Raw genomic sequence first — 18,397 nt, 5'->3', positions numbered from 1 at the left:
ACTTTATTCCTGCAGCATTCCTAGGAGAGGTATCATTTCTGCTTTTGAAAGGCCAGCTCCACTTAGAACCAGATATGCAGAATTACAAATAATAAATCTGATTTATGATTTCTTCTTATTGTATAAAACCACTTTTATTTTCCTTTTAAAACCTCCTGGCTGAGAGATTAAGAGCAAATTATCTAATGCCAGGGGTTCTCTCTGTTGTGAGACGCATTATTAGCACAATAGCTAATAATTTGCTGAAAATAACAATAAATTAATTCAAATGAGTTTTAAAATAACTATTGAGAAATCAACATATCGGAGCAAACAAACTGCCTCCAAAACAGAAATAGGTTAAAAAAATAAAGAAAGTGATCAGAAGTAAAAAGATACTCGTTTTGAGACTGTGGAAGAAGTTGAAATTATGGCAAGAGAGGAAAAATGGAGGAGGGTGCAAAAAAATCCTCACTCTGCATGTTAAATATAAAAATATGAAGGAAAACCAAGAAATGTTCTCGTAATCAACTTCCTAAACACATTTAAACGAGTAATAAATCCATCTTCAAACACATCTAGGGGAGGAAGGCGGCGCCTCTACTTAGGAAATAGATGATCGAGGTAGAAAAGTTGTGTCTAAACTACAGCACAAAATCCCCACCAACTTCGTGTCTGTTTTATCGCAGAAGAAACCGAGGGGTTGTCATCCTGCTGGAAGCATTTCTAACAGGGGATGTGTTAAAGGATCTGTCTCCAACGGAATATCAGAAGAGATAAGAAGTTAAAAGGAACACAAATATTGAACATTTATGAAGAATAGACAGTATTTACCCAAAATCTTGCGGGAAAGATAAACCACGTAAACTGGCAAACCGTTAATCGGCTGATTAAATCAGAAGAATAGATGCCAAACTTGAAACGTTTGTAAAAAGAAGTGATCCATAGAACTACAAATCAGTAAGTACTGGATAATTTGGTCTAAAAATATTTCAAATTAATCAGCGGACACAGATATAGGGTATATAAAAGTGTCTGAGGGCCCCAGTAAAAGGGGGCGAATCTTCGAAGCAACCAACAGCTATGAAAAAAAAATATTAACTGCTTGAACTGCTTGCTTTTTGAAATGAATTTCCACTAGATCCTTCTCCAGAATCTGATCTTCACAAGCAGCTCTTACCAGATACTCAGCTTCTAACTGCAGTTCTGCAGGAGAGTTGGATCAAACTCAGAAGGATTCTGCTGCTAAGTCAACGCATCATCATCCTGGCAACTAAAGATTTATTTTTTAATGAAGGCTCTAAAATCTACACGATTTCATTGTATTTGCCCAAAGCAAAGAGGTGTTTGAAGGTTTATGCATACTACAGTTCCAATTATACTTTTTTAAAGTAACCTATGGGACTTGATATTGCTGAAATACGATGTAATTAACCAGAACAGCCTTAAAAATAAGGATGCTGCCTACAGATAGCACAGTAATATCACATTAACAAAAAATCTAAGATTAATTACTTAAGATTTATCCTTTTAAGGGACTGAGGAGCATTAACTTTCTCTTTCCACACGAAATACAAAAAACAAGCAAAATCCCAACCCCTTGTTGCCATTGCAGACATTGTAATGTCGGAATTTCAGGAGAATGGGATCCTTCCCGTGACACCCTGCGATAACGTCACAGTCTTTTAAGTTATTATTTTCTTAAGCTCTTGGCGAACCTCCAACCACAATACCCCAGTTAACGGAGATTTTAAATATTCCCTGTCTCATGAATGGGACTTAATGAAGATCCTGACCTGAAGCTTACTTTCCTTCATTTTAACCAAATGAAGATCTCGCTCACAGAATTAAAATGTCTTTTTGACAGTTATCTGCCTTCTGAAGAGAAGAACTTCTACGCAGTTATTAGTACAACATCATTAGAAAGTGAATGCTTGGGAAGCAATGGAGTCTCTCAAATAAAGTCAATGACAGAGAATCACCTGCGTGTTGGGAAAGGGAATGAAGAATCCAGAGATGGACAGAAATTCTTCTCTAAAGTAATTCATGGAGGAAAATCTCCCCAGATCAGGATGTTCTGTAGACGGAAAAGTTCCAAGCAAGGAGCATTTAAAAGATGAACGGAAAGGCTGCTGATTTGAACTGAAAACCTTGGATTTGGGATTTCTGCAACTACTGGGTATGAGTCCCGGCAGTTTTAAAAAAGGAAGAGTAAGGAGTATGTGTCAAATTCCAGAATGAAACGTTTGTCGTCATTTTCCAGCCCCACAAGCAAGAAAACGACTGCTTACACTTGCCGAAGGTTTAAATGTACTCAAAACGAGAAAACGCAAACCACTAACTAGCGAATGCCAGCTTGCAGTCACATCGCCAACGTGCCTTTGCCATAGTAACTCGGAGACATTAGAAACCAAACACTACAATTACTTTCGAAACCAAAGAGAGCTGACGAAAAGCGTTTTTTGCCTCATACACAGGTTTCCCGTTTGCGAAGCGTTCATGCCCCGCGCGGCGACGCGGAGGGAAGGGCAGGAGCAGGGCTCAGCGCGCCCCGGCTCCCATCGGCGGCGACCGCGCCTCTCCGGTCAGGAACAACCTTTTCTGGCGCAGGGAACGTTCACTCCTCCGAAAAAGGGACAGGCACGCCGGCACGGTGCTCGTGAACGGCCACGCAAGATATCCAGCTCCTGTGTCCCAAGAAAAAGGAAAACGTAACAGGAACTGAATGCAATTTTGGGGGACAATGACAAGCCTGGTTTGCTCTCACTACTTCCCTTCGTGTGGCTGCCAAAATGATAGAAACGATCTAGGGAATCCGCTCAGTGCTTGATACAGACATAGCTGTGTGCTGGAGCCCGTTTCAGTAGAGTTAAAAAACTTACACGGTGTCTGAAAAACAGACTGACTCAGGAAAACATCCACACTTTGATCTGGACTTCTCACGCAACAAGGTATTTTATGACCTAATTGGTCACTGAATAAGTTTAGTGATAGTATGATTTCAAACTCCACACCTAAATTTATTATGAGACTTACAGGCTGAAAGTTATGATATTCCTGTGACTGCAGCATTTAGGATGGATCACATTGTACAAGGAATTTCTGTGTTAACTCAAAACTGTATTTTTAGCAATCGGTTACTCATTTATCGAGTGTCAGGAGAGGCACGTGGCTGTTACACAATGTGCCTCCTCCAGAGCTCCACGGGCCCAGAGAAGGAAGAAATCTTCCCATCTACCCAAGCAGGCCTCCGAACACACCAAAGCCTTTCCAGCCTTTGAGATTCGCAACCCCGACCTTTTCACTCGCGCGGTCTCGGCAGAAACCCCATCGCAGGAACAGTTCTGCTGCCTCCCTGCCGAGCACAGATGCTCGGAGAAGGAACCTCGTTAACACGTGAGCGGCAGAAGGCGAGAGAACGTTAAAAATCCTTCATGTGAAACAAGCCAACGAGTTTTACTAAAATTGCTCTTCAACCCAGGAGCAAGGAAAATAAACAACTAAAAATAGATGAAAAATAATTCTTAACTGATTCTGCTCATGCTCCTATGTTTATTCTAAAATTGGCAAACAGATTCCGATAGGAAAGAAAGAGATCTGCTCTCTGACAAATAATTAAAGCAAAGTGGACAAATATTACATAGAAATTTGCCATTTGTAAATTTGAGGAGATACCAAGGACTGGAAAATGTGGAAGAATACGTGTATGCTGAGAAGAGGTGATCATCTGAACAGAGATGCTGCAATGAAACGGAAACAAAAATGTGAAAAGAGGGTGGAAGTCGATCAGCTTACAGGACAGCACTGGGCAGCAGTCCCGCCACGCTGAAGGATGAGCCAAGGAGTAATCCATCATTCACGGCTTATCGCGGTTTAGAAGCTCCTGGTCACAGAAGGGCAACTCAAAGACGTTTTCACATTTCAATTATACAGCCAAAAAAGCAAAACCACCCATCTTGGAGCCCATTCAGCATTAGCTTTGCTGGAAAAACAGTTTCTCTTTCTTTGCCTCTACTAATGCAGGCACCAACAGACAGACAGGCACTGGAACAACAACTAAAACGGAATGTCTCGTCTCTCGGTAAACCAGCTAGCACACTAATCCTGTGCATAAAACCTGCAAGCAACTCTGACTGGCATTAGGGAAAAACCACAGATTTCATCAACCGAGAGAAATATTTAGTAACAAAATAAGTCATGATACAAATGATTCATCTCCTTCCACGACGCCTTTGTTTACCAGAAAACACTGACACCAGCTTCGAATCTCTGAAAAGTAATTCAACCATGTTCAGAAGTAGAGGGAAGCGTTGTGTCTGTTCTTCCAGTTAGCCCAGGAACCACTCAGCGCACCATCCTGATGGAGTTCCCCAAAACGTCCTCCCTTTCTCCTACTAAAGCCACAGCGGCTGGTTGTTGAACAGGAGTTACTTTAATCAGAAAATTAGAGAAAACACATTTCATGTTAAATTCCGCACCGCACACGCTCCGAACAGTAGAGGGACTATTTGTGCCAAGTGCTTTGGTTCCCCGGAGCATCGAGCTGTTGAACTGCATCTGCACATGTGGAAGCAGGGCCAGAGCACCACTGTGTTGTGCACTGTAACGCAGAGAACGAGCTCTTGAAGCAGAGCTAGAATTCGCGTGGTATTTAAACAGAACGCATGCAAGAAAACTGAGCTACTTTCCCAAAGACGTTTGCTCTGTGCAAATCCAGCTTACGCGATGTCCTCCAGTGAAATCTCCAATCTAGAATCTGGAACTCTTTTCATTCCTTATCACCATTGTCAGCCTTAAAGTTTATTTTTAGATACTTTGTCACATAAATGTTCTGCAACTGGAAAAGTTTCCATCTTTCCTGATTTCCCACTGTTCTGAAGAAGAGATTAAGAGACGGAACTAAACCTGACAGACCTGTTAAAATGAGGCAGTGAGCTTTTAATGGTTTTCCTTTTTAACTGACAGCTCAGATCATCTCTCATTTCAGTGGGGAATGAAGAAAATGCTCTTCAGCTTTTTACCCTCCCACTTGAGGACAGACCTTTTCTAGCCTTATTCAATAATTCCATTCTTCAAATATCTTGCTTTCATATTAGAAGAAGGGCATGAGTGCACAGCACCTCTGCTGAAAGTTATTCCAGTAATATGAAGCAGCCATAATATTACTTTCAACACAGATTTTTTTTTTTTTTCCAATGGAATGGTAAGTTTAGAAGAAAATTAATTAGCTTTTCACAATATTTCTCTAAAACTCACCAAATCAATCACAAACTCAAGGTCCAGTCAGACCTGGTCTTATGCAGAACGGAGCCAAAGCCATTTAAGAAATCGGCACAAGGATGAGGGAAAAGTTGCTGCCTGGAGATCTACACAGCAGTCGCGTCTGATCTCCAAATTGGCAAGTAGGTAGAAACCGTCGAGAATAAAATCAGTAAACTGATGAATAACTCAACGTTGAAGACTGGATATGGCTGTTGTACCAGGAGGAAATGCTTCCCAAATCCTTCTTTGAACCAGGGAGCACTCGGATTTCTAGTAAACCATCAATGAGATCCCTTCACAAAGGGTTTTTAGGAAACTAAGCTGCCACCGGAAAAGGTCCTCTTATGCACTCAATTGATTAAAGGGTAGAAAACAAATGGTAGGAATAAAGAGTTTTCACCCACAGAATGAATGCGAGGTCACTCACAGAACCTTACAGAAAGCTGTGCCAGGGCTGATGCTGTTGAAAATACTCACAAATCATGCAGAACACATGAAAATAGCACAGTAACAGTCTGCTGATGAGACAAAGCTGTTCGGAGCAGTAGATTAAAAGCTGACTGCAAAGACGCTATGCAGAACGTGTTCACGGCAAGAGAAAGCGGCAAAGTGGCAGACGGCATTCAACGACAGGTAGAAAAAATACAAAATGCTTCAAGGGAAAAGCGGTCCTCAGCTCCACGTACACACTGATGGCCTCTGATCTACACGTTTCAAGAAACCCGAGGAACGAGAGGACCAACATCTGCAGCAACTTTCTCTGCAGGAGCAGCAGAGGCCCCAAGAGCGGGGAAGGCTTTGGAAGATGAGTAGAATTCTTCACTCTTAGCACAGAAAGCCCGGGAAAGTCTGAGATCTCTGCCCCTCTGCCGCTGCCTGCTGGACAGATAATTCCTTTAAGTCACTTCTACTTCGGACAGATTAATTCCTTAGTCTTTTCTTTATTCAACAAAATACACTGAGATACGCACTCTTGAGAGTTTTTTCGATCAAATCATAGAACCATAGAATCATTTTGATTGGGAAAGACCTTTAAGATCAAGTCCAACCGTTAAACCAACACTGCCAAGTTCACCACTAACCGTGTCCCTAAGAACCTCGAACTATTTTCCCAAATCCTTTTCCCATCCCCATGGAACTTGCACAGGCTCTTTCCAGCACAGCGCTATCCAGCTTTCATTCTGGCCCAGCAAGCAAAAGCAGCTGCAGCAGCTGTAAAACACTGAGTTACTCAAGTCATTCTATTCCTACACGAGATTCATCTATCTATCTATACACCCTTTAACGCCTCATTATTTAACATTCCCTTTTTCACTGTGTCAAGATATCTTTCTCAGAAATGATTTTTCTGTTTTCTTTTAGGTGACTAACCAGAGTACAGCAAATTAACAAGTGATCTTCACGCCGCCTTGTTTGAAATACATTTATTCAGCGCTGCTGTTAAGTAACCTGCCAGATAACTAGCTTTTAATTATTTAATGTGTACCTTGCTCATTTTCTAACTTGTCCGGCATTTATACATTTTCTGCATGGCTGACTACACGATCTACAGAATTTTGATAAAATCACCTTCGCCAATGAAACTTGTATTTTCATTTTCATTTTTATTTTATTAGCTTGTCAAGATCTATTTTCAGTAAACTCATAGGCACTCATTATATATATTATACTTCTCACATTTAATTCTTGATAAGCTGAATGCTGTTCCATCATTTTTCACTTAACTGATATCAAACTGACAAGCCCATCATTATCTGCATTGTCCTAGTTATTCTTTTCAAAGATTGGCAGGAACGGTTTTCTTGCAGCCCTCTAGAGTCCCCCAATATTAGTGAGAGATCAATATAATTGGTTCAAAGTTCTCTCTGCCCCTTTATTTTTTTACTTTTTGTGTGTGTGTGTGAATCATTCATGATAACGAATTTCAATATATGTAACCTAAGCAGCTATATTTAACAGTCATCCAAATTGTTGTTTCAGTTGGAGTCTGCACCACCACAGAATTTATCTGGAGAAGAGGGATATGTATTATTATACCCCAAAGGCAGGACACTCTTTTCTGCTTGTTATGACACCTCCATCATTCCTGCCTATTAATCAACTGGAGGTGGAAATTGAGTAACAAGGAAAAGGGAAGTGGAAATGGTTTGGGGTGAGACAATCATTTATTCTACACATAGAAAAAAAAAAAGTAAAATGAAAACTGACTGCCAGAAACACAATAAAATGTACAACTGCCAGCCAGAGAACTACACATCTAGCTGCAATATTCTACCTTCTGGATCTCTCCTGAGCGACAAAAGTCTGTCTGTATAAGCTCGACAAATCTGTTCATTTAGTACCTCAGCCTTCCCCTGTGCAAACTGGATAAAATTACATTTTTTTTCGTTGATCAGAGGTGATCTGAGAGCTATGAGTGAAAAGCTACACACACACGTTGCTTGTGGAAAGGTCGGCTACCTTGTTCTCTGGGTAATTATCCAGAGATATTGTTGCTTAAGCTCACTGCAGAGTTTGCTCTGAGGGTTTCTCTTCCTCCACCAACCTCTGCACCAGCAGAGCAAAAAAAGCCCTGCTACCCCACATTTCTGCTGAGCTGGACCTCTGCTATCAGACTGCCCATTCGTAGATCTCGTTTGTGCCTTGCCCTTCTCATCTGCATCTCAGGAGACACAAAATGCCAGCTTATAAAAAGTACTTCGGGATATCCAGTCCTGCAGAAACAATGCGCTCTCCACCTGCAATCTAAGTAAAGCTTTAAACTCTTACTGATTAGTGACTTGGATCAGAACAGGGTTAGCAGGGCAAAGTACAGACAGAGCAAAATATGGAACACACGTTAAAATTCAGAGTCCTGACTGTACCTTACAGATTTTGTATAGAGATTCCTGACCGTCTCCTTCTGTATCTTTGAAATAATCATGTGCTGGAAACGTACGATGAATATCTCGTGTAATGACACTCTCTTGAGCGGAATCCTGTAAAAAACGAGAGAAAAATCCCAAAGTATTAGCCCAATAACAGTGTAATTAAAGAGAACAGAATACAAAATTCTATGTGCAGTCAACGTGGATACATTAGATAACTGCTTCACTGACTCATCCTCCAAAAATGCTTTGAGAAGAAACCGAAAATCCTGTAGTCTCATACGCAGTAATAATTTGACAGTCTAACAAGAGCAACGTGGCATGTTTTCTGCCCTCCGGGCTTACAGCTCGAGTTTAAAACTCATAGGAAATGAGTAGTTATTTAATTGTAGGTGCGTTTTTACCACAGAACACATGCTTACTGTATTTATCATCCGAGAGTAAAAAAAAAAAAAAAAAGAAAATTAGACTGTCTCTCTCTTGGAAGCTCAGAGGCATTAATTTAAAATGTACGTTAATCTACTATAAAACCAGTGTTCATTGCAAATTAGAACCATTACTTTGAAATGCTCAAAGTTTACCATTAAGTGGTCTTTAAAAGAAAAAAAACCAGAAGTACCGGAAAATGCTTTCCTTTCAGATAAACCCCTCGTCTTTCCCCCTCTACCATCTCCAGTTCAATTCTATTTTTACGTTAACGAGCAACTAGGGTCCAGGTGCCTAAACCCTGGTGTCAGCCGCCACTTCAGAAGCCCAAAGATAAAGTCCCCTGGGAAGCAGCTGCTGCTGCAGAAGGATCCAAGTCTGCTGTGAGTTCTGCATCGTCTCCGTGGGGATGATCTGCATTCCCCCAGACAGCGAAAATGACACCAAATGCCCGCGTTTTGTTGCTCCCTAGACATACCTCGCTCTGTAGATAAAGTAGGAAAGGCTCACCATACCGCATTTCTACAAAAAGATGGAAATTGCGGCAGTCGGACCCGAAAAATACCACTGTGCGTGTGATGAGGTGGGATCAAAGTGTCAGAGCTGGAGTTACAACGGTTAATCCATTCTTTTCAGGTCCCGGTTACCCTCAGCCTGAGATGGTATCTTTAGGGTAGTAAACAAACGCTGCTTTTCTCTATTACCTTGTAACCCCAAAGGAAAAACCAAGAGAATTCTCACCTGCCACTTAGAAAAATAAATCCTTTATAAATACTTCTACCTTGAAAACAGAAGATCTCTGTTACAGAAAAGCATCGAAATGCTCGGATTGCGGTTTGTAATCCAGGACTCTCCAGAAAAAAAAGCTTCTTTACACCTACTGGAGTCAACAACCGGGAACTCTCGGGGATTTAGGTGGTCTCCTCCGCTCGCAGCAGCTGCCGGGGCTGGGCCGGGGCCGTTCCTTGGGCTCAGCCACAGCCAGGACACACCAACACGTCACCCTGAGCCGCCTCCGAGACAAAAACCCATCGTTGTGTTCCTGCCTTCACCGCTACGGCAGCTAAAAACACCAGCTATAGTCACGACGAGTGTAAACGGCACTTTCGATGTTTTCTAACAGCACTCAGTTGAGTGTCACAGATAAGAAAACAAAACAAACAAGAGTGTGGTGTGGTTTGGTTTTTTTTTAATCTGATTTTCTTCTATTCTCATCTGGTTTTTCATTTCCTTAGATTCTCCCGACCCTCCATATTAAACTACGGCTTCGTCTTTCCTCTGCATCCCTCCCCTCCCTGCACTTAGCACAATTTTCCAGTTCTTGCACCTACAATTCTTCCCCTTCCTTGTCTCTCAAATCTCTCCCTAAAGCTCACGGCTTCTCTGAATCTTTGCCCTCATTAATTTATCCACTTACATTGTCCTGATTTTCAGCGATCGCAACTGTTGCTCTCCCTGTGCTTGACAATAACATCTTTAGTACAAGACGATAACACGATCAGTATTTTGTTATGTTGTTATGTGCTAAGAAAAGCAAAGCTTACAAAAAGAGGCGATGTTTTTATTATGTTAACTGTTACTGCTGGAGAAAATAAACATGCTTTTTGCTTTTCATCATGATTTTGAGGACATCTAAGCATCGTGAGCTATTAGCGATCAAAACTAACCACACAGTCTAAATCACATGCAGCTAAACGCAGAATAGTAATAAAAAAATTAATAATAAACAGTCCTCTAATCAGACTTCTTTAAGAAGAATTTTCATTCACACAGCTTTCAAACATAAGAGAGGCTAAATAATTGTAATAATTGAAATTGAGTTACATTGTGAGGCAACGTCTTAAGCAGCATTTAAGATCTACCAGTACAGCATAGTTACCGAGTCCATTATAAAAATCTGTTACATCAATTCTTCAGCACAAAAGTGAAAAGATTTGAAAGGTATGGGAAGGAAACCACATCCATCACTTTTCTGTCAAGCAGGGAAATGGTGTTTGACTTCCCTCTATTTCTGTCTTTCCTTGAACCGAGAGGTCAACATGCGATTGAGCACATAGAAGTTGACAAGGTGGATACCTGCGGTAGAACCAAAAACCATTTGTGTAAAGGCCCAAACGCAAATTCAGCTTTACTAAGTCAAAAGGAGCCTGAAGCAGAGTCTTCATCCAACATTCTTAACAACAGCTGCTTCTAAAAAACTAAAGGAAAACAATTAAATGGACCCAAACCAAAATGTAAGTTGAAAGGCAGGAGAATTAACACCTTCTCAAAAGACGACATCCATCTGAAATATTATAAGCTCGTGTTATGAGAGAAACAAGAAATTAGAATGAAGACAACTGCAGAACTACTTAAAACATATTAAAAATATTTTGGTTAAGTTTCCACCTTTTTCCAGACAGAATTTGCTAACAGTGCTGTTCTCAGGAGTACCGCAGCAGATGACTTTAAAGTTATCCTAATTCAGGTTTTCAGAGGATTTTTGTTCTTCTGAAAGTCATGATTAGTTAATTTCTTGGGGAAAAAAAAGCGCAGGAGAGATGGCTATCAAAGCATTCCGAGATTCAATCATCTTTCTCACTTCTAACAATCGTTCCTGTGCTGCCAACTCAGAGAAACAATATTCTACTGAGGAAAAGAATTATCTCCACGTGTCGGCGGTGTGACAGCTGACATCCTACTGAACAAGCTCTACTTTGAGTCGTCTCACTTTGAACACAGCGAAACCCCCGCAGCTGTGAAGCAGCCGCCCGGGGACGCTGCCGCGGTTTGATTGCGGGGCGACAATAAAACCGCGGCAGATGTATTGGTAACCTCCTCTCCCTCCTTTTTCCCTTCAGCCCCTCCCTGTCCCCCCTTCCCACTAAGGACAGGCGATTGGGACGGAAAGAAGGACAGAGAGAAGGGAGTTGGAAAAAATTAAAAATGTTTTACTAATGCTACTAATAAAAATAGAGAAGATAATACAAAATATACAAAACCAATCTCGAAAGCCCCGGCAGCTGTTCCGGCAGATGTGGGGCCGGCACCCGAAGTCCCGGACTGGACTCTGCGGCCAACCGGAGCTGGATTCGGTCTGTCACTGGGCCTCGGTTCGCAGGGACAACTCGCAAGGGCCTCTCCCAGTGTCGGCCATAAGGAAAAGGGACGAGATCCTCGTGATCCCCCACTTTTATCTGAAGTGTGAGGCGAATGGGATGGAATACTTTAGTCGGTCAATTGTCAGTTCACCTCCTGCCTGCACATCTCACGGGATGCGTCATTATCAACGACCTCGCGTTCCATTGCTATGTCTACCAAAACACGCACCTAACTTTCAGGAAAACTGCAGTTATTTAGAAGGCTTTAGCTGACAGGGAAATTCACTAAAAGAGAAACTTGGTTTTAACAAAACCAGGACAGACGCCGACTCCTCGACATCGCTGCCACTTCCCACTAACGTGCTGCTGATTGCGGACATTTGATGCCAGAAGGCAAACTGGCACAGATACACAGACGAGAACAGAAAATCGTTTACGTTAAATAAACGTTAAAAGAAAATTAAGGGTACACGGGCACCCAAAATTAAGAAATGTGGCGCAATCTTTACGCATGTACATCCGGAATTATTTTTTCTCTTGGGTCGCAACATCTCAATGTTGTGCTAAGACTCAGATCCCTTCCCCACTTCTGCCCAAAAGCTCTTACGTGAAACTGGGCACATCAGTTACGCAAAAAATTCCGCAAGTGGTCGCCTGAGTTTTCCTTACTATACAGCTGCCTGCATTACAGCTGGTGACTCAATATGGAGAAATGCAGAATTACTTACAGTTGCAATTAAAGGAATTCAAGAATTGTAGGTGAATACTTAAAAAAAGATAAATAAACCAGGTCACAGGTGTCTCAAACCTGGCATTCAAACTGAGCAGTACTCCTGACCTCAATCTCCTTGTGCTCCATTTCCCTGGTTAATAATAATTCTCCATCTCGGTAGGGTGTTATGAAAATCAATTAACATCTGAAGCACTGAAATACTGTAGTGATGAGTCCTACAGAAATGCCAAAGAGGAAAATAATAACTTCATCCTCAAATCCTGATCCGAATAGTAAGGCACAGGGTTACACAATGAAAAATAATGAGGATGGGGGTGGAAATGAAAACAAGAAAGCTGCTCATAGATTAGTACTATTCCTTCTGTACACAGCAAGGCAGAGTTCCTGGGAAGACCTAAAACCGCAGAACTGCGTATGGTCAAGCATATATCATCATGCATATGTTTAGGCCATTTTCATACTGTACTTTTACCTTCCGGAGGCTTCTCTCTAATCTTATTGAAACTCCTTCGAGTCTGGTTTTGTCAGACATATCTACATGCGAAAACAATAGGATTTGCATGTGCTGGAAACTTCGTATAAATGCACCTGACTGGACCCGTTTAAGAAACCTGCATTTCTGGTGAGGTTCGAACAGCTGGTTTTGCATCCAACTGTCCTGCCTGTGCTTCACCTCTTCACCACCTAAAACCAGCCAGAATCCAGAGTACCACACAAAGAAAGGGGGGGAAAAAAAAAAAAGGGGGCTTTCAACATCTAAAATTACCAAGCCCTGGAAATTTGGTGTGTCGTGCTCCTTCGGGATTAGATACTGAAACTTCGCTATACATCGCACGGAAAGCAAGAAGGTGTTCGTCACTCCTGTGCAGTCAGAGATGCGGAAACACAGCCACTGCTGACGGCAGGAGCTGGAGACACCCGCCAGGAATCCACGCCTCTTAATCCCAAAAAGCTCCAAAACTCAATGGTGACTTACAGAGTGCACATAATTAGACTTTAGGACGCTGTTTCAGTACCCTAAGCATTTAGCTGAAGGAACACACTTTTTGCATTTTGTTTGTTGTGGTTTTTGGGTTTTTTTTCCCTTAACGGTCTTGGTGGTTCTATTTGGTTCCCCACATATGTTAAGGAAGTTTCTATTCCCTAACACATGGCAATATGAATAATAACTTTAAAAATCTCTAAAACGCCACCGCAAATAGGCAGCACATACAAAATACACAAAACAGCTGAGGTCAGCAGGGGGTTGAAATTAACTGGCATGTAGTGCTGTCCCTCGTTATTTCTGTCGTCCTCGGGAACTCGGGCTTTCGGTGAAACCCAACGTCACCTTGTGCCAGCACATGGACACCCAACATCACCGACCCTGCTCAACATTTCCCCCAAGTGTTAGAACCCTCCAAGTAGAAGACGTGACCCAGGAAAATCCCAGCTTGCCATCTATCAATATCTGGGGGGGGGGGGGGCGGGAGGGAATCAAAATCAATACCTCTTCCTCTTAAAAATATTGAACAAAATGTGTTGGTTTGGTTTGTGCTCAGTTCTTCGGTGCCATTTTGGTAATACATACCTTGTAGTTCAGCTCTTCTCTAAAAATAGATATTCTTTCAATCCTCATCAGCTTTTATTCAGCTGAGAGCATATAATACTCAAAGAGTACTAATTAACGGAGAAACAGAAGCTAAGAAAAAAGCAGGGGAATATTCTTTGGAGACTTTTTTTCGTTAACAGTTACATATCAAGATATACAAAGCAAACACAATATTTAGGTTAGTTCAGTAGACACACCGGTCAACTGAACTCGGCAAGTTCTGGCTCACTACCAGCCGTATTTATTGCTGCTTGGGCAAAACCGCTTCCCACAAGCAGAAATAAAAACCAGCCGTGTTCTCACAAGGCCAAATCAATAGTTCGAATCTGAGCAGCCCTGGGCTTCTGGCAGGGCCAGCCTGGATCTAAATTTACCGTCAGAGTCTCTCTTCTCTCATCGGCATAATATTTTGGATTACTAATATAGCTCTGCCCAAGGAAGCAGATATCATCTTTGATCAAATTATCTCCCATTCTTCTCCAGCTGTGTTTGAGAAGGTAGCAGGCAGCCACCCATGCCTTAAATTTGGAGGAATTCCCAAGAGCGGATCCTCAGAAAAGCATCTACCACATGCCCCTTTTTAGGCTAGGAACACAAAATTACCAATCACTCCTAAATACCCAGTTCTCTAAGTGTTAAAAAGCTTGTGGGCAGGGATGCTAATCCTTTTAGATATGGTACCACCGGGATTGGACTGGTCATTAGCTCAGCATGATCTCTTCTATTATTTATAGGCTCATCTATATGAATGCCAAGGAAATGGGGAACGATGCTCGTTCTGAGAGGCTGTCACTGCATTTCTTTCAATATTTAAGTCAATCTCCGAAGTCCTCGGGAGCGGACGCCCTGACCAGCTGCCCAGCGTGAGGTTTTCAACCCTCCCAGAAGCCGGTGCAGACAGTTCTCGGCTACAAGACGCTGGACAAGGTAGAGACACGGACCACAGAGAACAACAGCTCCAAGATCCTTGAAGACTGCACAGAAGAAAAAGGTAGTACCAGAACAATAAAGATACCTATGGAAATATTGTTCTGTAAAGAAGAACGTGATATTGTAGCAGTCACAGAGGTAAAGGCAGAAACAGCTCCGATCTTAACAGGGTTGAGCCATCAATCAGCAACAGAGCAGAGGACGTTTTTCTGTGAAAAAATCACAGCAAAACTAGATCAGACACAAACCGATCAATTCTGCATACACTCGTTGCGGAAAAAACCAAAAAATATCCATGACCTTTACTATCGTCGTGTTTTGTTTTCTTCTCGCTCTCCTACTCTGTACACCCTCCCTCCCTTGTATGCAACTGCTACATAATTTATTCTCCTGCCGTATCCTTTCTGAGAGATGCTGTCAGAAGAAAAACGCTGTTCGTACTACTGGGCAAGAGAGATGTGAACGCACCAGCCTCAAATTTTCGCCGTCGGCCTGGCAGGCTGTGAATTCAGAGCTCCTCTTACAACACTTACCTTGAAAGCTGCCTGATCTCCCACAAGAGAGAAGGTGCTCGGGACACCAGCAGATGGGCTTGGTGGTTTGGGGTTTTTTTTTTTTGGTTTGGGGGTTTTTTTCTTTGGTTGGTTGGTTGGTTTGGGTTTTGTTTTATTTTTTTCCATATGATATAGAGTTGGCATGGAGGGCCACACACATCTCTTTGTAGATACCACAATATTTCAATTTCCATTTTATTATGTTTGGGGCTTTATTTAGGTCACACGACCTCTAGCCGATACGATATCCAGCATTCCTTTGTTAAAGGTTAGAGAGAATTTTTCAAGCACTGGATGTTGTTTTAGATTTGCTCTGGTTTTAATAGCTATTATTTAGGAAGGCTGGCCTCTCCAGAGGACATGAAGATATATTAGACCAAGTAGAAGTCACGTTATCTGGTTTACTTGTCATCGTTTCACCTTTTTTCTCTGAAATGCGTATAGGTACCGGCTCACAAACAGACAAGTGAAAAGGGAACCCACAGCTTTATCCATGTAGCAAGTTAATTTTCTCCGAGGTCCTTCTAGTTTGCTAATTTTTAGATAAGGTTTTTGGTTATGTCTCCTGTGTTCGAGACAAAACGGTGTTTGTAAAGGTTGGAAAAAAAGGTTCTTGTGATTAATCTGCGATTTGAAATTCAAGTATTTTTGACGCTACCACTATCTCATTGCGTGACTTCCAGAAGCAATGGGAAAGGTCAGGCCCGCTTCGAGCAAACGATATTCAACCGCGCCAGTCTCGGCTGGCTGCGGAAAACTCCTCTGAAACTGTGCACAGAAAACGGAAAAGGTGGCATTTTGAATTCCCGATTCCTATTTATCTACCTTAACTGATGGTGCTACAAAACTTACTTCAAAGCGTCTCAAAATCTTCACTACAAGAAGCATTAAAACAAAATACAGTTACTGCTTAAAAAAAAAAGTTTAAAAAGCAAACTTTTCTAAAAACCCAGGTCTTGAAAGTTTAGTTTCCAGAAGCATCCCTGACCAAGTAGATGTCTGTCCTGTCTGTGTGTCTTCCAACACAGTTCTACGAATTCGGAAACAAAACCTACTTTTGGCAATCAAAATACGACTCGATCAATGTAACTGGTCCATTTAAGGTTTTACAGAGTTTTTTTCCAGAGTTGCTTGACTTTTCTTTTATAAGCCGAGTGACTGCAGGTCTAAAAAATAATTATAATAAAATTAATAGCTATGTAGGGCCCTCCTAGCACACCTTAACCTTTAGCATCTGTATTGCTCGCTGCGGGCAAAACGTTAATAAAACCAGAAAATGCTGTAATACTGAGGCAGTTTATCTGTTTCAGTGATGTCGATTTTTAACAAGAAGGAAATGCCTTGAAGCGCTATGCAGATAAAGATTTGCCAATACATTGATTAGATACAGCTTCTTAAGCTTGTGGCTGTTGAAGCGCACAGACTATTTCTTTAAAAAGGAAACGTCTGTCCCTCATTTCTTTAAACAATGGAGTTCTTCCAATAATCCAGCCAGAAGCATTTCAGTAAGAGCGATGGGCAGCTGAAAGGTTCACAATAAGTAAAACACCAGCTCTGTGACCTCCCAGATCCTCTCCCTGACAACAGCTACATCAACCCAGCAAGCATTTGATATCCTGGCTGCTTTCATTCTAATACTGGCTATGACACCACATTTTCTTTACTGTGAGGGCACCCTGTTACTTCCAAGTACGTATTTTTTTGAACCACCCACCTGCCTGAACTATTAAGATCGACAAGCCCGTTATAGAGTAATCTTCTCTATTCTTTAGAGAGGTGGTTTTGACGTTCTTTTTATCAGTCATCATTGGCATCAGACCACACGACCAAAGACTCTGGCTTTTTGGGAGCATCTAAGATGAAAATCACTTTTCGACAAGATCTGAGCAGTTTTTACTCCAGCCCCACTACCAGGGCGCTGCAGAAGGCGAACATGAGCCAGACGGACACGGGAAAGGACAGAAATACAAGCACGGGGTTTTCATTCCAGAACCTAACTCAATTGTGGATATACTGAATAGCACACATTATTTCTGAGCATCAGGTCCTTTGTTTGTAAATCTAGAGCGATAATATCCACAAATATGCAGTTAATGTGTGCCAAGCATTTTTATACCTGACACAGAAGTAATTATGGAGGTGGCACAATACTGTACTAGAAGTTATATGAGACTAGGATATCATTGCCCATAACGTTTTATTCCATTTCATTGCTGTTTTTAAAGAAAATTTATGCAAAAAAATTTCTATTCATCAACAATGCGGACACCACTTGACGGACATTTCCTCCCTGCTGATCTTTCAGCGCACGGGACATTGCTGAAGCTGCTGTCACCAAGGTCTCTGCCCAGCCGCACCGCCACCTCAGGCGGCTCGTACTGCAGATGCAGCTCCGGAATTTGCTGCGGGATGAATCGAAGGCACAAGCAATTTAGGGCCGCTGATGTGGGGAGACTACAGATCTCCTTGAACCCTTTCCTTAAGTCTTTGCTCAGTGGCAAGGAGAGGGAATGCAGCACAAAGGGGCTTTCGCCTCCTAACAGTACCGCTGCTAAAAGGAGGTTTAAGCAGAGCTGCCGAGGCTGACAACGAGCTGTCACTATCTGAGCTCGTCAGCAGAAGTCTTCAGTACAACTTTAGACGAACTAATGAGGGAAAAATACTGGAAGGAAGAGAATCACACAGGCTGGAGGTGGGAAGGGACCTCTGGACGTGATGTGGCCCAACCTCACGCAGGCCCTTCCTAAAGCTGGTTGCCCAGGACCAGCTTCTGAACGTCTCTAAGGCTGAACGCTCCACAACCTCCCCGGGCAACCCATGCCAGTGCTCGGGCACCCTCACAGTAAAAAAGTGGGGTTTTTTGTTCAGACGGAGCCTCCTGTGTGCCCGTTGCCGCTGGGCAGCACTGAGGAGAGTTTGGCCCCGTCTTCTTTACAGCCTGCCCTCGGGTATTTCTATACATTGAGAAGACCTCG

General features: G+C 42.2%; 1 protein-coding gene across 3 annotated transcripts in view; it reads right to left on the bottom strand.

The window, feature by feature from the left end:
• RABGAP1L (RAB GTPase activating protein 1 like) overlaps positions 1-18,397 on the bottom strand; it is a 230,141-nt gene that overhangs the window by 93,910 nt on the left and 117,834 nt on the right. For all 3 annotated transcript variants that reach the window (XM_065649001.1, XM_065649003.1, XM_065649002.1), the window contains one exon: positions 8,106-8,219. In XM_065649001.1, the coding sequence (XP_065505073.1) occupies positions 8,106-8,219 (114 nt within the window). The remainder of the gene's footprint in view (positions 1-8,105; positions 8,220-18,397) is intronic.

The sequence above is a fragment of the Caloenas nicobarica genome, chromosome 20 (assembly GCF_036013445.1).
Source record: "Caloenas nicobarica isolate bCalNic1 chromosome 20, bCalNic1.hap1, whole genome shotgun sequence".
NCBI lineage: Eukaryota > Metazoa > Chordata > Aves > Columbiformes > Columbidae > Caloenas > Caloenas nicobarica.
Note: the sequence above shows the minus strand (reverse complement) of the source record. Positions and strands in the feature narration are given on the sequence as shown.